Source organism: Suncus etruscus, chromosome 6, assembly GCF_024139225.1.
Source record: "Suncus etruscus isolate mSunEtr1 chromosome 6, mSunEtr1.pri.cur, whole genome shotgun sequence".
NCBI lineage: Eukaryota > Metazoa > Chordata > Mammalia > Eulipotyphla > Soricidae > Suncus > Suncus etruscus.
Window position 1 is genome coordinate 133,354,844 of NC_064853.1, and position 21,364 is coordinate 133,376,207.

General features: G+C 48.9%; 1 protein-coding gene and 1 non-coding gene across 2 annotated transcripts in view; one reads left to right on the top strand and one right to left on the bottom strand.

The window, feature by feature from the left end:
* Positions 1 to 2,149: 2,149 nt before the first annotated feature.
* LOC126012903 (U6 spliceosomal RNA) lies at positions 2,150 to 2,256 on the bottom strand. Its single transcript, XR_007497247.1, has one exon. It is a non-coding gene; the product is annotated as a U6 spliceosomal RNA (small nuclear RNA).
* Positions 2,257 to 10,560: 8,304 nt separating this feature from the next.
* ERGIC1 (endoplasmic reticulum-golgi intermediate compartment 1) overlaps positions 10,561 to 21,364 on the top strand; it is a 53,954-nt gene continuing 43,150 nt past the window's right edge. Inside the window, exon 1 of the mRNA XM_049776085.1 lies at positions 10,561 to 10,647. Within this exon, the coding sequence (XP_049632042.1) occupies positions 10,628 to 10,647 (20 nt within the window). The 5' untranslated portion in view covers positions 10,561 to 10,627. The remainder of the gene's footprint in view (positions 10,648 to 21,364) is intronic.

A 21,364-nucleotide genomic window follows, 5' to 3' on the forward strand; every position in this document is an offset into this window, starting at 1 on the left:
GGCAAAAAAAAAAAAAGGAAAGAAAAGAAAAAGAAAATATGAAATGTCTTTGTGATCTCAGGTGGAGACAGGTTTCCTTCGTTTAAAAAATAATTGTGGCAATCACACATAGCAGAGTTAGGACGGACGGTATGGGGGATGGAACCCAGGGAGACTCAACTAAAGAGCCTCATTCCCAGCTGCAAAGACAAATTTGGCTGGAGTAAGACAAGGAGTAGGGCGTTTTGACTTCAAATGGCTGACCTGGGTTTAATCCTCAGCACCACATATCGTGCCCACCAGAAGTATATTATTATTATTATTATTATTATTATTATTATTATTATTATTATTACTATTATTATTTGGTTTTTGGGCCACACCTGGCAACACTCAGGAGTTACTCCTAGCTCTGTGCTCAGAAATCACTCCTGGCAGGCTCGGGGGACCGAATGGGATGCCAGAGGTGGAGGCCAGCCCGGGTCCATTCGGGTTGGCCGTGTGCAAGGCAAATGCCCTACTGCTATACTATTGCTCTGGTCCCAGGAGTAAATCTTGAATGCAGAGCCAGGAGTAACCCCTGAGCACTGCCAGATGTGACCCCAAAACAAAAACAAAACAAAGAAGACAGATAAATTTTTTTATTGGGTCGGAGAGATAGCACAGTAGTAGAGCATTTGCCTTGCAAACAGCTGATCTAGGACAGACATTGGTTCAAATCCCGGCATCCCATATGGTCCCCTGAACCTGCCAGGAGCGATTTCTGAGTGCAGTCAGGAGTAATCCCAGAGCCCAACCACGGTGTGATCCATAAACCAAAAAAATTGTTTTATTGTACAAACCCAGAGCCTCATACATGCCAGGCAAGCGCTCCACTATTGACCCATACCCCTTATCCCTCTTTAGTGATGGTGTTTGTGCCACACAGGATATGCTTAGGGGATACTCCTGGCTCTGCGCTCAGAAGTGACCCCTTGTGGTGCTTAGAGAACACATATAGTACTTGGATTGGTGGGCTGGTGGAATTTGGCCACATGCAATTCCAGTACTTTATTTCCTTACTGTTTCAGACCCAATCTCCTACCCTTTTATTAGTGTGTGTAGTATTGGCGCTGACACGCAGAGCATCAGGCCTTCGAGATAAGTGCTTTGTCACTGGGCCACACCCCCTGACCAGAGAGAGAAATTTTTTTTGTTGTTCTTCTGGTTTTGGGGGCCACACCCGGCAGCTCTCAGGGGTTACTACTGGCTCTATGCTTAGAAATTCCTGCTGGTAGTATCAGGCGACCATATGGGATGCCAGGGATCGAATCTAGGCCAGCTACATTTGTAGCAAATGCCCTACTTACTATGCTATTGATCTGGCCCTGAGAAAGAAATTTTTAAATAATTTTATTTGAATCACTGTAAGGTACAGTAATAAAGTTGTTCATGATGAGTTTTCAGTCAAACACCTATCCCTTCACCAGTGAACATTTCTCACTACCAGTGTTCTTAATTTCCCTCCCACTCTCTCCCCTTCATTCCCCCTTGCCTGCCTCTATGGAAGATATTTGCTTTTAGAAAGAGAAATTCTAAAAAATATAGAAATATAGTCACTAAAAAGAACTTTGATACCTTTGTCCAAAGGAGTATAATTTCTGTTCATCAAAAAATGTCCAAAAAAGGCTAAAGTGACAGTACAGTGGGTAGGGCATTTGCCTTGAATGTGGCCAATGTGGCTTCCATACCTGGCACCCCTTATGATCCCCCAAACTCTGCCAGCAGTGATCACTGAGCCCAAGGACAGGAGTAAGCTCTGAGCACCAACAGATGTGGCCCAGAAACAGGAAAAATAAAACAAAAAAACATACAAGAAACTGTTAAATTTTGGAGATGGGGTTATAGAGAAAGGGAAAGGTACTTGCCCAGTATCTTCTATGATCCCTTGAGCACTGCTAGGAGTACTTCCTGCTTGCAGAGCCAGGAGAAATCCCTGAGCATAACCAGGTGTGGTCCCAAAAGTAAAGTACATAAGTAAATAAATAAGTAAATAAATAAATAAGAGGCTGGAGTAATAGCACAGCAGGTAGGGCCTTTGCCTTGCAAGCAGGAAGCAACTTGAGTTTGATTCTCAGCATCTTACATGGTCCCCCGAACCTGCCAGAAGTAATTTCTTTTCTTTTTTTTTTTAAATATGGAACGCTTCACGAATTTGCATGTCATCCTTGCGCAGGGGCCATGCTAATCTTCTCTGTATCGTTCCAATTTTAGTATATGTGCTGCCGAAGCGAGCACCAGAAATAATTTCTGAGTGCAGAGCCAGCAGTAACCCCTGAGCACTACAGGGTGTGGCCCCCAAATAGTAAACAAACAAATAAATACAAATACAAATAAAGACATTCTGCACATTGAAAAGACCAAGACACACAATGTAATAGGGAAAACGAGGAAAAGCTTAATTAATTTACTTAAATAAGAACAAAAGAGTCCTGTAAAGATGTTAATCCTGCTATTACTCATAGAAACACAAAATGAAATCACACTGAAATGTCATTTCAGACCCAGCAAAATGGTGAAGAATATGATGCATGTCATGATGCAGAGAGACTACAACAATGCTCTGTTCGTCACAGGGATTGTGTGCTGACACATCAGAATATGACCCATATCTATGTTTTATTTATTTATTTATTTATTTATTTATTTATTTTTATATCCACGTTTTAGAGCCTAGCAATCCCACTCCCGATTCTTTTTTTTTTTTTTTTTTTTTTGTGGTTTTTGGGTCACACCCGGCAGTGCTCAGGGGTTATTCCTGGCTCCAGGCTCAGAAATTGCTCCTGGCAGGCACGGGGGACCATATGGGGCGCCGGGATTCGAACCGATGACCTCCTGCATGAAAGGCAAACGCCTTACCTCCATGCTATCTCTCCGTCCCCACTCCCGATTCTTAAATAAGAAAAAGCACCTCACAGCATTCTAGGGCATGCAGACTAAAAAAGCATACTGCATTATGTTTATTAAAAAATTTAAAACCAGGGACTGGAGCGACAGTACAACGTTTGCCTTGCACACGCCAACCCAGGACAGACCTGGGTTCGATCCTCCACATCCCATATGGTCCCCGAACCAGGAGTGATTTCTGAGCAGGAGTAACCCCTGAGCGTCACCAGGTGTGGTCCAAAAACAAAAACAAAAACAAAAAATCTAAAACTAAGCTGGAGTGATAGTTCAGCCAATGGGCAATTGCTTTGCATTTGGCTCACCTGGGTTCAATTCCCATCACCACATAATGTCCCCTGAGCCCTTCCAGGAGTGATCCCTGATTACCACCACAGTAATCACTTCCAGACGTGACCCTATTCCCCCTCTAAAAGGTAAAAATGTTATGCTTATACGTTTTGGGGGAAGTGTTTGGGGACACACAACAGTGCTTAGGTGTTACTCTCAGTTCTGTATTGGAGGAGTCACTTCCAGCGGTGCTCAAGGGTCTATTCAGGGGTCTCAAACTCAATTTACCTGAGGGCCGCAGGAGGCAAAGTCGGGGTGATCCTTGAGTGCAAAGTCAGAAGTAAGCCTTGAACATTGGGGGGGGGGTGACCCAAACAACTAAAACAAAACAAAACAAAACAAGATTCCTCTAGGGCAGGGCCACAAAATGTTGTATGGAGGGCTGTTTGCGGCCCGAGGTCCGAGAGTTTGAGACCCCTGGATGCATTTCCAGGAATAAGGCACCTGAAAGCATGCCCGGCTGCAGTTCTCTGACTACCTCTCTGGCTGGATGATGTGTGTGTGTGTGTGTGTGTGTGTGTGTGTGTGTGTGTGTGTTGTTTATTTTGGGGTCATACCTGGCTGTGTTCAGGGATTTCTCCTATCTCTGTATTCAGGTTCACTCTGGGGATCTATGTGGTGCTGGAACCCATAGGCAATTAAAGCAAGCAGTTTAACAGAGTTTTTGTTTGTTTTGGGCCCATACCTGATGATGCTTAAGGGTTACTCCTGGCTCTGCACTTAGTAATTAACTTCTAGTGGTGCTTGGGGAATCATATGGGGTATCAGGAATTGAACGTGGGTTGGCTGTGTGCAAGGCAAGTACCCTATTTACTGTCCTATCTCTCTGGCTCCCTCAAAATACTTCAAATTACACATATGTGCTATATGCTCATTCTTGTACATATTTATGGAGATCACATAATGTTAAAATACAAATAATACTTTTTAATGTTTGCTGCTTATTTTGGGCCATATAGGGAAGTGCTCAGAGTTTATTCCTTTATACTCAGGTATCCCCTGGTGGGAATCTGGAGATCATATAGGGTACTGGGGATTAAACCAAAGTGGGCCACTTGCAAGGCACCATTCTGCTATACTATTGCTGTGTCCCCACAACCAACACACTGGAGGGGTCATACCTGGTGATATTCAGGGGCTATATATACATATATGTATATATATATATATTTTTTTTTGGCTACATCTGGCAGTGCTCAGGTGTTACTCCTGGCTCAGTACTCAGAAATCACTCCTGGCAGGCTCAGGGATGCTGGGGAACAAACCAGGGTCAGCTGCATGCAAGGCAGACACCCTACCCACTGTGCTATCACTCCAGCCCTACAATAATAATTCTTCTTCTTCTTCTTCTTCTTCTTCTTCTTCTTCTTCTTCTTCTTCTTCTTCTTCTTCTTCTTCTTCTTCTTCTTCTCTCCTTCTTTTCCTCCTCCTCTTCTTCTCCTCCTCCTTCTCCTTCCTCCTTTCTTCTACTTCTTTCTTTCTTCTTCTTTCTTTTTTCTTTCTTCTTCTCCTTCCTCCTCCTCCTCCTTTCTTCTTCTTCTTCTTCTCTTCTTCTTCTTTTCCTCCTCTTCTTCTTCTCCTCCTCCTCCTTCTTCCTCCTTTCTTCTACTTCTTTCTTTCTTCTTCTTTCTTCTTTTTTCTTTCTTCTTCTCCTTCCTCCTCCTCCTTCTTTCTTCTTCTTCTTCTTCTTCCTCTTCCTCTTCCTCTTCTTCCTCTTCTTCTTTTTTCTTCTTCTCCTCCTCCTTCTCCTTCCTCCTCCTCCTTCTTCTTTCTTCTTCTTCCTCTTCTTCCTCCTCTTTTTCTTCCTCTTCCTCCCCCCCTCCTTCTTTTTTGATTTTGGCCCACACCCAGTGACACTCAGGTTATTCCTGGCTATGCGCTCAGAAATTGCTCCTGGCTTGGGAACCATATGAGAAGCCAGGGAATCAAACCACCGTCCATCCTAGGTTAGCATGTGCAAGGCAAACATCCTACCACTTGCGCCACCGCTCCAGCCCCTCAGGGACAATTCTTGATTCTGACTACAGGGATCACTTCTGGCAGGCTCAGGGGACCATATGGAGTTCTGGGGATTGAACCCTGTACAAGGGCATACAAGGCAAGTGCCCTACCTTCTATACTGTCTCTCTGGCCCCCCAAACTTTTTTTTTATTTTGGGTCACACCCGGCAGTGTTCAGGGGTTACTCCTGGCTCTACTCTCAGAAATCACTCCTGGCAGGCTTGGGGGACCATATGTGATGCCGGAATTCGAACCACTGTCCTTCTGCATGCAAGGCAAACACCCTACCTCCATGCTATTTCTCCAGCCCCAAGATCCCCAAAACATTTTTAAAGGAAATGAAGATGGAGTACAGCAGGTAGGGCACTTGCCTTGCACACAGCTGACCCAAGTTCAATCCCTGGACCCGATATGGTCCCCCAAACATTTTTTTTTGTTTTTTTTTGTTTGTTTTTTGTTTTGGATCACATCCAGCAGCGCTCAGGGGTTACTCCTGGCTCTACACTCAGAAATCGCTCCTGGCAGGCTCAGGGAACAATATGGGACGCCAGGATTCGAACCACCGACAACCTCCATGCTATCTCTCTGGCCCCTGGTCCTCCAAACTTGCCAGGAGTAATTTCAAGCTCAGAGCCAGGAGTAAATCCTGGGTATTGCCAGGTGTGGCACCTAAACCAAACCAAACCAACAAACAAGTTAAAAAACACTTGAAGATATCTAATAAGACCATGTCTCAAGTGTTGGGGTACTTTCCATTTGTCTAAAAATTATATATAGCATATTACATATACATTTATCACTAATATATGTAATACTCTATAGTAAATCCAGATCAGCTGGTGCAAAGCAAGTCTTTTACCCCTGTCCTAACTCTCCAGCTACAACTATATTTTAAAAGTATTATTTCTGGAGCCAGAGTGATAGTACAGCTGGTAAGATGCTCATCTTGCGTGCTGCCAATCTGGGTTTGATCTCCAGTATCCCATATGGTCCTCTGAGGCTGCCAGGAATAATTCCTGAGTGCAGAGTCAGGAGAAACCCCTGTGCATTGCTGGGTGTGACCCAAAACCAAAAAGAAAAATTATTTCATTTTTTATGACTAAATCCTACATGTATATTAAGGGCAAAAAGGGGAAGAAATAAAGACAAGCTTTTCCCTGAAATGGGTTCAGAGAAATGAGAAGCAAAAGAAATGGGCAATATTTTGGGCTTCCCCTAATTCTAGCAATGATCAAAGATGACATTGGAGTTCTGATGTAAAATACTAAAATTTAATGAGTTTCATCTGTTACACGGAGGAGGGGAAGTAAGCCATGCAGTCCCTCTGTGCAGAAAGTCTGTGCCCAGTCTCAATAGTAGGCAGAGGATTTCCAGGTGCTTTTGAACCTAAACAATGTTCCTTGGGGGACTGGCCAAGTACAGGGCTCAGCTCCCTGAAATTTCAGCCTATATACCCCTTCACCAGACTTTTAAGACAAGCCGAGGGAGAAGAAAAGGAAACTACAGAGTTTGGAGAAAGAATTGATTGAGGACATGGTTTGAGAAAACACAGTTGCCATACAGTTGCCAGATGGATAAATTAATTGATTGATTGATTTTGGGGGCACACGAAGCAGTACTCAGGGGACCATATGTAATGCCAAGGATTGAACCGGAGTTGATCATGTCATTAAATTCAAGAAATTGGGGGTGTGTGGTTATACCCATGGTAGTGCTCAAGGCTTACTCCTGCTTCTGAGATCAGAGATCACTCCTGATGGGTTTGGGGGACTATAGTGGTACAGGGGATGGAACCCAGGTCAGCCAGATGCAAAATAAGCACCTTACCTGCTGTGCTATCTTATTTGTAAATAAGCCTACCTTATTTCTCTCTCATTATTATGTAACCCTTTATTGACAGAAATATGCTTTTAATAAAACTAAGAATGTAATTTGACTAGAAGTTATGATTTGTGTCTTTGGCCAAGTGATGTTTCACCAAAATCAGAACAGATGGACATTTTATTTATTTATGGATTGTTTGGGGAACTTCACCAGGTGGTACTCAGTGGTTATTCCTGGTTCTACACTCAGGGATCAGGATCCTGAGTGCAGATGGGCTCAGGGAAACATATGGAGTGACAGAGATAGAATCTGGGTCAGCTACATGTAAGGCAAATGCTCTATCTGCTGTGCTATCTCTTTCTGCTCAAAGTTTTTTTTATCAGGGCCAGAGCAGCGGCTCAAGTGGTAAGGTGTCTGCCTTGAGCATGCTAGCCTATGACAAACTGTGGTTCGATCCCCTGGCGTCCCATATGGTCCCCCAAGCCAGGAGTATATAGCCAGGAGTAACCCCTGAGCGTCACTGGGCATGGCCGAAACACCAAAAAAAAAAAAAGTTTTTTTCCTCATCATTCTTATAAAGAAACAACATGGAACAAATGATCTTTCCTGTGGTGAAGGCAAGTGTATAAGCTTACCTGTATAAGCCTCTGAGGGCCTACGGGGTGGATTGGGTGAGCCTATGGATCAGTCATCAACTCTGCAGAAAGGTATAAAAAATATATATAGACACCCACTCCCACTTGCCCTTACTTCTTGGTGATTGTGTCAAAGACACGCTTGCTTCAGTAGGTCTGGGCCTTAGTCTCCCCTATGACATCCATGATGGTGGCTCATGGACCCCCACTTCTGAGGACCATTTGTACAAATATTTTCCATAGGGCTGGAGAGACAGAGTTAGAGACATCTGCCTTATGTAGCCAACTCAGCTTCCTTCCACGGCACCGCAGTGTATGGCACTACATCCTTAGGCCCTTGAGTTGAGTTGCTGGGCCAGTTAGTGAAAAATTGCTGGGAGGGGCCCTGAGGAGCACCTCTCCCCCAAAAGACAAAGAGGCACCATAATATGCTTCCCCTTCCTCATAGAACCAACAGGTAGTGGACAGTCACTCAAACTTCTGGCTGCTGCCTCTTTCTTCCAGATTCAGGCTTAGATTTTGGGGGGTGGGGAGGGTTTGGGTCACACTCAGCGGTGCTCAAGGCTTACTCCTGGCTCTGTGCTCAGAATCACCCCTGACAGGCATGGGGAACCATATGGAATGCTAAGATTCAAACCATTGTCCAGCCTGTGTTGGCTGCGTGCAAGGCAAATACCTTACCACTGTGCTATCTTTCTGGCCCCTAGATTTCTTTTTTTCTGCTTTCACATGCTAGGCCTCTTGTTGAGTGAATGAAATAAATGAAGGTGAATGCTGGAGATCCCAACATCTGGGTCATAACTCCTGACCTCCATCTGTGAACTATGGATGTCTGGGCTATTTTCTGTGGATGCGGGAGAAATGTATCCCTGGGCCTGCTCAAGGCTTCTCCAGCCTAGTCCTCATGACTTTGGAGGTGAGGCCAGCAGGACCCTGTACAGCTATATGTTACTTCTGCTTTTTTTTTTTTAAATAGGAGCAGGGAGGGAGCTTAGGGAGGGAAATTCTGAGACAATGATGTAGGAAAATGGACACTCTGGTAGGCAAGGGTGGTACTAGACTGTTCATCATGGAACCTTCTCATTGAAAGTATTGCAAATCACTATGACTGAAATAAAAACTAAAAAAGAAACTTTTTTTTTTGACATTTACTGCAATACAGCAGCACCAGGAGACTTTTTAAAAAATTTTTATTTAAGCACCATGATTACAAACATGTTTATAGTTGGGTTTCAGTTATAAAAAAGAATCCCCCCTTCATCAGTGCAACGTTCCCACCACCAGTGCCCCCATCTCCCTCCTCCCCCTTCCCCCACATTCTATTTCTCTCACTCACTACCATTGTCACTGGGATCTAGTCCGCCTTTATGGAAAACAATATGGAGATTCCAGGGCAATAAAGATAGCATGGGGCTGGAGAGATAGCATGGAGGTAGGGCATTTGCCTTGCATGCAGAAGGATGGTGGTTTGAATCCCGGCATCCCATATGGTCCTCCGAGTCTGCCAGGAGTGATTTCTGAGTGTAGAGCCAGGAATAACCCCTGAGCGCAGCCCGGTGTGACCCCCCCCCCAAATATGAAGATTCCTCTAAAAACTGGAAATTGAGCTCCCGTATGATCCAGCTATACCACTCCTAGGGATATACCCTAGGAATACAAAAGCACAACACAAAAATGCCTTCTGCACACTTGTATTCATTGCAGCACTATTTACAATAGCCAGAATCTGGAAACAATCCATCCAGATACCCAACAACAGATGAGTGGCTAAAGAAACCGTGGTACATATACACAATGAAATACTATGCAGCTATCAGGGAAAATGAAGTCATGACATTTTCCTATACATAGGTGGACATGGAAACTATTATGCTGAGTGAAATAAGTCAGAGTGAGAGAGAAACAATAGTCTTATTTATGAAAAATGAAAGACATTGTTGTGCTAATACTCGGAGATGAGGGCTGGAAGGACCGGCCCATATAGATTGCTTCTACCCCTCTCTCTTCTAACAGTGCAGTCAGGAGGGACACAGTGCTTAAGGAGGAAACTGGCCTCAAGCAGGACCTCCTTTGCTCTGCTACAGAGCAGATCTTGGAGAGCCTAGCGGCTGCTCCGTGAACTCAGAGGAAGTTGGAAGCTGAATCGGATCCCAGGCCGATCGGGTGATTACTAGGTGCCAAGCAAGGCAGGGCATGAGCCAAGCTACCCAACTTTCACCTGAGCCCAGAATGGAGCCTCCGAGGCGGCCCCTCCCAGCCTCCTTTTTGGGCAACCCTGGATCCAGGCGGCCAAACAACGCCCCACCCCAGGGCCTTCCAGGAAAGGCGGGGAGCGTGGGTTCACTTGGCCCAGGGAATGAACTCCCCAACTCCGTTAGGGATGCAAGAGGCATGGAGTGTTCAGAGAAGCCAGAGAAGTAGAGCTGGGGGTGGCCTGGGGCGGAAAGACACAACAACATAGGGGCCAGCCCTGCCAGAGCGAACAAGGAGGGCGTTTGCCTCGGCAGCAGAGACCCGGGCTCCACTCCTGGTAACCCACAGGGGCCCTTGAACATGGCCAGGAGTTGAGCATCGCTGGGTGTGGGCCCGAAAGGAAGGAACAGGAGAGAAAACATGGGGCGGGAGAGAGAGCACATCTGGCATCCCAGAGGGTCCCCCGGCCAAGAGCAAGTTCTGAGCGCAGAGCCAGGCGTTCACCTTTCTTCTAGGATTGAGAGGAAGGCCTCAATTTGGGGACCAAGCCTACAGACTCCATAGGGCTTTTGAAAATGACGCCGCGGGGCCGGAAGGGCCGGCGTCGGGGCGGGCCCGCGGGCGCGACGTCACTTCCGGCGCGGGCGGGGCGGGGCTGGCTGGGGCTGGACCCGCACCCGGACCCACGCGGCGCCCGCCCGCCCGCCCGACGCCGGCGGCACCATGCCCTTTGACTTCAGGCGGTGAGTCCCGGCCCGGCGCCGCCCCGCAGCCCCCCGGCGCCCCGAGGCGGCCCGGGCTCGTGCACAAAGCCGGCCGGACCCCACCCCGGGTGCAGAGGGCCTGGACCTTGCCCCGACTCCCAGCAGACCGGTGCCCACGAGCCCCCCAGCTCGCCTTCTGACTTCCTTGCATGCAGCTGCAGGCCGGTGCCTGTGGGGCTAACACTGGCTGGACCCCCATTTGCCGCACGCCTGAAGCGAGGCCCCTTTAGGGCCCGAGGGAGGGACTCCGCTGGAACACGACGGTGGGGCTGTCCTAGGGGACCCCTGAGGTCTGGGTCCTGCGTGCAAAACCCCTGCTTTGCTGCAGCCACCACAATGGGCTTTTATTGTGTGTGTGTGTGGGGGGGGGGGGTCCCTGCAGTTCCCAGCTTCGGGTTCACTCTGTGCTGAATAGGGGCCTTCTGGAATCCAGCCTGAGAAGGGGCCCAAGCGTCTGGGGGCGCCTGGGACATGTGTCAGTGTCCGAAAGAAGGGATGGGTGTGGGAGTGGGGGAGGAACAGCCCAGTTTTAGTCTGCAGAGGATTGAGACTGACCTGAGCCTCTTTCCAGGCAGTTTGGTCTGTTCTAGAAGTTTCAGGAATAGGCTCTGTCCAGTGTAAACCTCTCATCTGGGCTAATCTGGCCCTCCCTCCTGGTATCTGCTCACCACCTGCAGATGGGGTGACAGTAGTCCCACCTGTGGGGGTGAGTCCTTAAGTGCTCAAAGGAGGGATGCGGATGGGTGAGTGGTTTCTCCACCAGGGCATTTGCCTCAAGTACCAAAGACACACCTGCTACTTTTGCTTTTTGGATCTGCATAAAGTTTTAGGTTAAAGGGTCTGTCCTCCCACAATCCCCTTCTTGTTCCCGTGATAGGCGAAGGAGATATGTCAGGCATGAACATGGACCTGGTGGCATTGGTCGACATACTTCAGCCTGTGTGCCAACTTTCTGGCCCTTTGCATGCAGACCCCCCAGTCTGGCCCTGGGGTTTCCACCAGTGCTGGCAGAACCAGAGTTTCTGTGTGCAGGAAAGCCAGCAGGTAGTCTGTGTAGCAACCGCTTCCGTGCAGGGTAGTGGGTGGGCACACAGAATACTGCTGCCATAAATTTGTTTTGGGGCCCTACCTGGTGGTGCTCAGGGCTTTCTTCTATTTCTGTGCTCAGGGATTAATTACTTCAGAAGATGTTTTGGGGGAACTCAAGATGGTGATGGGGATTGAACTAGGGTTGGCCGGTTAGCACAAAGCAAGTGCCTTAACCCCTGTGCTATCTCTTTGGCCCATCCACCAAGTCTAGGCTGCTTCCTTCCTTCCATTCCTTTGCCCTGCATGGATTCAGGCCCTCGACAGATTCAGTCACTGCAGTATATCTTAGGAGCCCAGTATCTTAGGAGGAGGACTAAGAGGACTTGCCTTGGGTCCTGTGAGAACTAGGATAAAATTTGTGTGTTTATATGGAGGGGGGACGGAGTACAGGTCCTAGGTTACCTACATCTGTGTTGAGATGTGGCATTTTCCAGCTCTTGAGGGCATAAGGGAACCTGAGAGATGTGGGTCACTGCTGCCTGTTGTCTATGGTGCCTGTGGGAAGAGTTGCTTTTGTTTTCTCTAACCAGCACTCTCTAGGAATATTGGATCTGTCTGCTCCTTTGCTGGCATCATGGCAGACCCCTGGCATACCCCCCCCCTACACCCTCTGAAGTTGTTGGGGTATGAGAGATGGATCCTGGAGTGTGGGGCAGGATCCTGGACTTACCTGCAGCTGTGTTTGCTTTGTTCTCCACGAATTATTTCCTTAGTTTATCCCAGTATGACTTTGAGACCCGGACCTGTGGGTGTGGCTCAGCTCCGGCTGGTATGGCCCAGTGGCACCTGCTGCCTCCCGCAGAGCCTGGGTGAGGCGATGCCCCCCTTCATGGGGAGTTGGGGATAGAACTCAGAACTGACACATACAGTCTCACTTCACTGTGGTTTTTCTTTTTACTTCTTGTTTTTTTGTCCATACCCGACGATGCTTAGGGCTTACTCTTGACTCTGTGTTTAGGACTCATTCCTGCGGGCTTAGGGGACCGTATGGTGTTAAGTATATGAAAGCCTCCTTCGAAGGTCGTAGGTAGGGAAACAAATATTGAAGAGAAATATTATGAAAGCCTCCATATACTTAACATATGGGATGTTAAGAATTGAACCAAATTGGTCCGATATGCAAGACAAGCTCCCTACCCACTGAACTGTTGCTCCATCTTCCTCCTGGTCGGGATGCTGTTGGGTTAGCAATCTATGGATCTATGGAAGGGCCAGTGGGGTTCAGACAGAATAGAAGCACAGTAAGGACAGTGCTTGTTGGGAAATTTCTCCAACAAGAAAATTGTTGGAGAAAATGTGAGAAAATGGGGACCAAGGACCAGAGTGTTGAGTCCAGCATGGACCCCTGTATGATACTATTTTTTTGTTTGTTTGCTTGTTTTGGGGCCAAACCCGGTGACGATCAGGGCTTACTCCTGGCTATGTGCTCAGAAATCGCTCCTGGCTTGGGGGACCATAATGGATGCTAGGGAATTGAACCGTGGTCTGTTCTAGGCTAGCACCGGCAAGGCAGACACCTTACCGCTCTTCGCCATCGCTCTGGCCCCATTTTTTTTATTATTTTTTGGTTGTTGTTTTTGGGCCAACCTGGTGGTGCTTAAGTGCTCAGGTATTATTCTTGGCTCTGACTCTCCTACTCAGAAATTACTCCTGGTGGGTTCTGGGAACAGACCACGTGTAAGGCAAATTACCTGCTGTATTATCTCTCCAGTTTCCCCAAGGATCATCAGTTCTCCAGCTTGCGCTTGTGTGCCTGAGGGGCTTATTGTTGTAAGTATCTGGTCTGAGCTTTGAGTGGCCCCTGCAGAGCATTGCAGCCCTTTCTTAATCCCTGCACCAAGCTAAACTCCAGCCATTATAGGGCGCCCCTTTCACCTCCCAAATTGGAAACAGAGAAAATATAGAGGTTAGGATGCTTGCCTTACACGCAGCCAATCCTGGTTCAATCCCTGGCACTGCTTTAATTCCCTAGGCCAGGAGAGTGAGCCCTGAGCACAGCGTCCTCACCTCTTCCCTTCTCCTCCCCAACCCCCCATAAGAAAAAAATAAGGGTGGAAGAAAAATAAAGGCTAGGAAAAAAATTCTGTGAAAATCCCACAAATCTTCCTTGTTTCTGGTTCACTGACTAAGCTTGTTATTGTCCTAAGAATTCTTGTATGGGGCTGGAGAGATAGCATGGAGGTAAGGCATCTGCCTTTCATGCAGAAGGTCATTGGTTCAAATCCCGGCATCCCATATGGTCCCCCAAGCCTCCTAGGAGTGATTTCTGAGCTTGGAGCCAGAAGTAACCCCTAAGCACTGCCAGGTGTGACCCAAAAACCAAAAAAAAAAAAAAGAATTCTTGTATTAGGGGCCAGAGCGATAGCACAGTGGTGAGGCATTTGCCTTGCACGCGGCCAACACAGGACGAACCCTGGTTCGAATGCCAGCATCCCATATGGTCCCCTGAGCCTACCAGGAGCGACTTCTGAGTGAGAGCCAGGAGTAACTCATGCGCGAAGCTGAGTGTGACCCCCTCCCCCCAAAAAAGAATTCTTGTCTTGACTTCCCAATAGCCCAGAGACACACACTACTGGACTCCCTTTCCAGTGAGCCAGTGCGGTGTAGCAGAGAAAGGATCCCAGACCTATATACAGGCAGGTTTGGAGCCTGGCCTCGAGGAACATGGCCAGGAGTTTTGTAGGCTTAAGAGGGAAGCTGTTGCAAGCTCCTTCCGTCTGATCAGAGAAAGAAGTGCTGCCTAAGTTGATCACTAGTCCCATCACCTTCCTAACTAGCTGCCTCTGTATTTCTTTACTGGCCTCCAGGGTTCTGGCTCCTTTTTCCCAGGTGGACTTTAAAGACCCCTAAGGTCCTCCTGGACTCCCACACACTCACCTTAGTTCTCTCAGATGAATGTTGTTGTGGTTTTTGTTTGTTTTATTTTTATTATTATTTTTTGGTTTTTGGGCCACCCCCGGTGACACTCAGGGGTTACTCCTGGCTATGTGCTCAGATATCACTCCTGGCTTGGGGGACCAATTGGTTGGACTACGGGGATCGAACCTCCTAGGTCAGACGCGTGCAAGGCAAACATCTTACCGCTGCACCATTGCTCCAGCCCCTGTTTGTTTTGCCACACGTGGAGGTGCTTAGCTCTCACTCCTGGCTGTACTCAAGGAAGTTCCTCTGGAGTCTCAGTGATTGGACTCAGCTCCTCTGCACACAAGGCAAATATCTGACCTTGCTCACTCTGTTTTCTCAGAGCTCAGAGCCTCTCTCTGCTTGACTTCATAAGATTGAGGTGGACTATCTGTTCTCCCTGAGGGCCTCTGAGCTCCTTTCTGACCCTGGTTCCCCACTCTGTCCGCTCCACCCTTACCTGCTGCTCCTCTTCTGGTTGGTTCAGGAGTTGGCTGCTGAGGAGGTTTCAGGAGGCATCGGAGAGGCAAGTGGAGGTCTTGGAGGTGTACCACTTCCGGTAGTAAACTTCTACCTTGGTCTACCCAGGGGGTCCCTGGAAGGTCTTAGAATTACTAGGTGGATGCTTCACTGGGAACACCCCATAGTCAGGGTGGATTGGGTGTCCTGGTAGGACTCGGGATGGTGCCGGGGATTAAACCAGGGTCAGCCCTGTGCCAGGCAAGCACTTTAACCCAGAGCTCTGTCGGGTTTCAGTTTGTTTTTAGGTGGCATCTATCTCAGCGCTCGGGTCACTCCTGGTAATGCTTGGGGATCACATAGTGCTGGGGATCATCTCAGCTGCAGCATACAGCCTGCAGTCAGCCCTTTGAGCCATCTCCCAGACCTCTGACATTGACTTGCCATCAGGGCTCAGATTCCTCTTCTGCTCCCACAGCCCAGAGACTTACTCCACACCAAGTCTTTGCTTTCCTGATGTCCCTGTCTCCCCATTGGAGACAAGTCCTACCCATTGGAACTAGCGGGATTGCTCAGGATCAAGGTTGAAAGAAACTGACTGCCATTGTAGGGGTGATTTTGTGACTCAGGGAAGCAGGGTTTGTTCATCTATTTGCCAACCCCCATCCATTTACTCATCCTTCTACCCGTTCCTCCAACCACCTACCCAGTCAGCCAGCCACCAACTCCATCTACCAGTTACATCCACCACCTCCATCCATCCATCCTCCATTCACCCTCCATCCATCAACTAACTGCATCTAACAACCCATCTGTACATCCATCCATCTGTCCACCTCCCTGCCCACCAACTAAATATCTACCCACCTGTCTATCCATCTACTCCTTACCCACTAACTCCCATCTATCCACCTTCTCCATCCAATTATTGTTTTCTGTTTTTCTTGTTTTGTCTTGTTTTTGGGCTCATACCCAGTGGTGTTCAGGGGTTATTCCTCGCTCTGCTCAGGAATCACTCCTGATAGGCTGAGGGGACCAAATGTCAGCAGTAAATCTCAGTAACATCCAAATGGTCCTATATAGAGAACAAAATACAAATCTCCATGGTTTTGCTGTTGCCCTTGAGCTGCTGGCCTTGATATTCTAATGCGGGGGAATAGAGCTTGGATTGGGCTGTGTGCAAGGCACTCTCCCCCAGTACTAGTGCTCCAGCCCATCTAGTGATTTATATATCCATCTACACATCTACCCATCATCCAGCTACCCACCCACCCACCCTCCCACCAACTCCATCTGTCTACCTACCCATTTATCCACTTATCCACCAGCTCCACCCATTCAGTTCTTTATCCATCCATCTACCCATCCATCCACCCAGAACATGTGTGCGCGCACACGTACACACACACATCAACCTTATTACTGGGAAGCTTCCTCATGCCTTCCTAGGTCATGGGAAAAGTCAGCAGTGAATCTTAGTCACACCCAAATGGTCCTGAATGGAGAACAAACTACGAATCCCCCATGTCTTTGCTACTAGCTCTGATGTTGTGATCTCTGTCCAGGGGTGCTCTTTATATAGATTGTAGTTTTTTTTTTCTTTTTTTCTTTTTTTTTTTTTTTTGGTTTTTGGGTCACACCGGCAGCGCTCAGGGGTTACTCCTGGCTCTACGCTCAGAAATTGCCACTTGCTTGAAAGGGCATCTGAGGCAGGGTGCTGGAGGGAAAAGCCAGCTGGCACTCCCTGGCCTGGGCTTCTGCCGGATCTTCCCTGCTGTAGAGGACTCAGGTTCAGAGAGGTGGAGCATCTGGCCTAGAGCCACAGAGTTGGCAGAGTGACTGCCAGCACCTCATTCCAGACTTCCTGAGACCCCCATCTCCACCCCTCCACACGTGCTCTACCCCCACTTTGGTTTTTGTTTTTTTTTTCCTTCTGGGCCACACCTGGTGACGCTCAAGGGTTACTCCTGGCTATGTGCTCAGAAATCGCTCCTGGCTTGGGGGACCATATTGGACGCTGGGGAATCAAACCGTGGCCTGTCCTGTTAGTGCGTGCAAGGCAGATGCCCTACCGCTTGTGCCACTGCTCTGGCACCTCCCACTTTGTTTTTTGTTTCAGCCTGAGATGGATGGGGCTGATTGCTCCTGCTGGAGTTGGGGGCCCTGAAGTTCTGTGTGCTGCAGAGTCTCTGCCCAAGTACAGCAGCAGGCAGCCCCCTGTCCACCCCTTCCCCTGCCTTGTCCCTGTGGCCCCACTGGGGAAATTGGGTCTCTCTCCCTCCCTACAGGGTGCTTTTCCAAAGCTGAATGAGGCTTGAGTCAAGGCTTCCCACCTCCTCCTTGCACCTGCCTCCCCTCCGCTGTGCGCGGCACCCCCACTTGGCTTTGCACCTGGGTGCAGGTTGTGCCATGCTCGAGGTAGGCAATTTCTCAGAGCTTTGGGGTCCCAGTATGTTGGAGCCAGCAGTCTGGAAGTGAGGATGCCAGCTCTGTGTCGCTAAATGTGCTTGCTTTCCTTGCTCATGTTTTGTTTAAAGGTTCACACCTGGCTCTGTGCAGGGGGGTTGCACCCAGTGGTGCTGGAGGGGGCCATATGTGGGTGGCACTCACATATCAGAGGTGTCTCTATTACCCCCCAACTTTCTTCTTCCAGTTCTGTCTTCTCATCTCTGAAGTCTGCCCCCCAGGATTTTGGGACTGGGCAGTGTCCCAGCAGTACCTATGTGGGTTTTCAGCTCCACAGACACCCCCCTCCCCTGCAGGAGCCCTGCCTAGCCACCTATGGACATGCTTTCCTGGAGGGCAGTGGGAGGCTGCAGGGTCATTCTGCCCACTATCCTGAACTGGTAGCCCTCCCAGCAGCCATAGCTTCCCTTTCTCCCTGGGTGGCGTGGTGAGCCAGGAAATGTGTCCTCAGCCTTGGCTGAGCCTATGGCTGAACCCATAAAGCGTTGGCCTCTTGGGCTCATCTACATTACAGATGTGCTTCCTGACATGTTCCCCACTCTTGCTTTGGCCAGTAGGAGGCACTGTCAAGTGTTTTCTAATGGGGCTGGAGCAATAGCACAGCAGTAGGGCGCTTGTCTTGCATGCGGCTGACCCCGGACAGTCTTGGGTTCCATCTCCAGCATCGCATATGGTCCCCAGAGCCTGCCAGGGGTAATGTCTGAGCACAGAGCCAGGAGTAACCCCTGAGCGTTGTCGGGTATGGTCCAAAATCCAAAAATAAATAATTAAATTCTTCATTAAAAAAAGTGTATTTTTTGGCCCACACCTGGTGGCACTCAGGGTTACTTCTGTCTCTACGCTCAGAAATTGCTCAAAGGGGACCCGGAGAGATAGCACAGTGGCGTTTGCCTTGCAAGCAGCCGATCCAGGACCAAAGGTGGTTGGTTCGAATCCCGGTGTCCCATATGGTCCCCCGTGCCTGCCAGGAGCTATTTCTGAGCAGACAGCCAGGAGTAACCCCTGAGCACCGCCGGGTGTGACCCAAAAACCAAAAAAAAAAAAAAAGAAAGAAAGAAATTGCTCAAAGGGACCAGAGAGATAGCATGGAGGTAGAACATTTGCCTTGCATGCAAAAGGATGGTGGTTTGAATCCCGGTATCCCATATGGTCCCCCGAGCCTGCCAGGAGTGATTTCTGAGTGCAGAGCCAGGAGTAACCCTTGAGCGCTGCCAGGTGTGACCCAAAATAAAAAAAAAAATGCTCCTAGCAGGACCCAGTGGTACCATGACAGAGGCTGCCGCTCGCTGTCGGGAGATGACTGTGCTTAGAGCAGAAGTTGGTGCAGTAGGGGCAGCGTGTAGCGTATACTGGGGACTTCCTAGGAGGGGGGCTCGTATGTTCTTGGGAAATGGAGCGGAGGGAGGGGGGTGACGTTCTTGCACTTAGCTCTTCTGCAGGGAGCAGGGATTGTCTGTCTGTCTGTCTGCCTGCCTGCCTGCCTGCCTGCCTGCCTGGCTAGCTTGGCTTAGCAGACACCTTGCTCCTAGAAGCCTGTGTTCAGTTCCACACAGTCCTGGGTCCTTGCTCCTCCTAAGGCTCCTAGGGCTCAGCTTCTTCATCTGTGACCATGGCCCATGACAGCATTCCCACTACTACCCAGCAGTGTCCAACGAAAATGAAGTAGCAGAGAGCAGCTCTCTCCACTTCCCCCATCCCGCTTATTTTCTCTTTCTCCCCTTCCCTCTTGCCCTGCATTCCTACCACTACCTCCTCCTCTTTCACTTTTTCCTCTTCCTCCTCCTCCTGCCCTTTCCTCATTTTGGGACTGAGTGTCAGGGGTCAAACCCTGCATGCATTCAGTCTCTGGCTCTGGCTCTCTCTCTCTCTGTCTCTCTCTCTCTCACTCACTCACTCTCTCACTCTTACTCTCACCAAAGGCCTCACCCTTTGGTGCTCAGGACTTGGTTCTGGAGTATCGCTGCTGGCAGTACTTGGAAAATTGTGCCGTGAGAGTTTGAACCTGCAGCCAGACAAGCTATGCTCTTCTGTTCTCTCCCCACATCCTTTGACCACCTAGTCTGTGGTAACTTCAGGTCTGGTGGGCAGTGAGGGACCCTGCTCTCTTTGGTGTCCGTCCCTCTCCCCCCAGTCTCTCCTTCAGGGTCAAGGCAGGGCTGTTCCTGTAAATGCCAGTCCCCTTACGGCTACATTTTTCTGCACTGATTTTTCCTGTTTTGTTGAAGCACAGCCAGGCCAAACGTTCCCAAGAGTGGGGACTCCTGGGCCCAACCCCTCCCGCCCATCATTCAGGAACTTTTGTCCCAGGCCCAGCTCGCATTCCATTGGGGGCTTGACGTTTCTCATTCTGTGGGAATGGGGGCCTGACCTGCTTACATTCCACCCCTATGCTTCTCTAGCTGCCTCCTTATCACTTTCCCAGCTGACTGAGAAAGGCTGCATTTCAGCGTCCTCTTAGCCTACCTGGCCCCCAGAGTCCCCGGTTTTTTTACAGACTGGAAGTGTGGGAGGATGTATTGGAGTTCAAGGCCGGCCTGTGTGGGCCACTGCTTTGTATAGGCCTGGCCTACAAGCTGTCTGCAAGGAGAGGGTTGGGTGGGCCTGCTAGAAACTTTAGCGCAGGGGTCTCAAACTCGCGGCCTGCGGGCCGTTTGCGGCTCTCCATACAACATTTTGTGGCCCGCGCTGGCCTTCAAATATCGCAGTGTTCGCGATTATTCGCTTACGGAATATTCACAATAAAAATCGCGTTAGTAAGAAAAAAAATCGCATTAAACATTCGCATACCCCGAGCAGTTCCGTTCGGGGTATGCTATCTTTGTGCTCAGAAATTGATCCTGGCAGGCTTGGGGAATCATATACGATGCTGAGGATCGAACCAGGTCAGCCATGTGCAAAACAGATGCCCTACCCGCTGTGCTATTGCTCTGGCCCCATCTCTTGACTTTTTCTTTCCTTTTATTTGTTTGTTTTCGGGCCACACCTGCGGTGCTCAGTGGTTTACCCCCAGCATTGCTCAGGAAACAATATGGGATGCTAGGGATCTAATCTGGGTTGGCTGCGTGCAAGGCAAGAGCCTTCCCCACTGTACCTTATATGACTTTTTCTTTTTTTTTTCCTGCTCAGTCTCTTGTCTCTGAACTAGCCAGGCCTGCATGCCTGATCTGAAGCTCCCTGCTTCGCTTCTGTCCTCTGTCCAATGTATTTTTCCCACACAGTTCTGAGCTGTGACATACCTGTGATATACACTAGCCCTACCACACGCCTGTATGTTTGCTTATTTCTTCTTTGTTTGGGTCACAAGCCTTTCTTCATGGTCAGGTCATGGGCTAGACTTGCAGGGGTCCTCAAACTCTTTAAACAGGGGGCCAGTTCACTGTCCCTCAGACCATTGGAGGGTCTGACTATAGTAAAAACAAAACTTATGAACGAATTCTTATGCACACTGCATATATCTTATTTTGCAATGAAGAAACAAAACAGATTCAAATACAATATGTGGCCCGCAGGCCATAGTTTGAGAACCACTGGCTAGAGCATGGCTGAGTGGAGGGAACTTTAGGACCCCAACCCCAACCCCCAGGTGCCCAGAGCATGTGAGGTCAGAGTCCTGAGCCAGAACCTGCACCACGGGGGTGGTCCAAAGCCATGCATTCCTGGGGAGTTCTCTTGTTTGGGTGCTGGGGATGGGAAGATTGCAGTTTACCTTTTGAGCCTCATGTTTAGGCCCTCTGTACACGAATGATCTTCCCAATGTTAGGGACTTATTGTCTATGGGGAA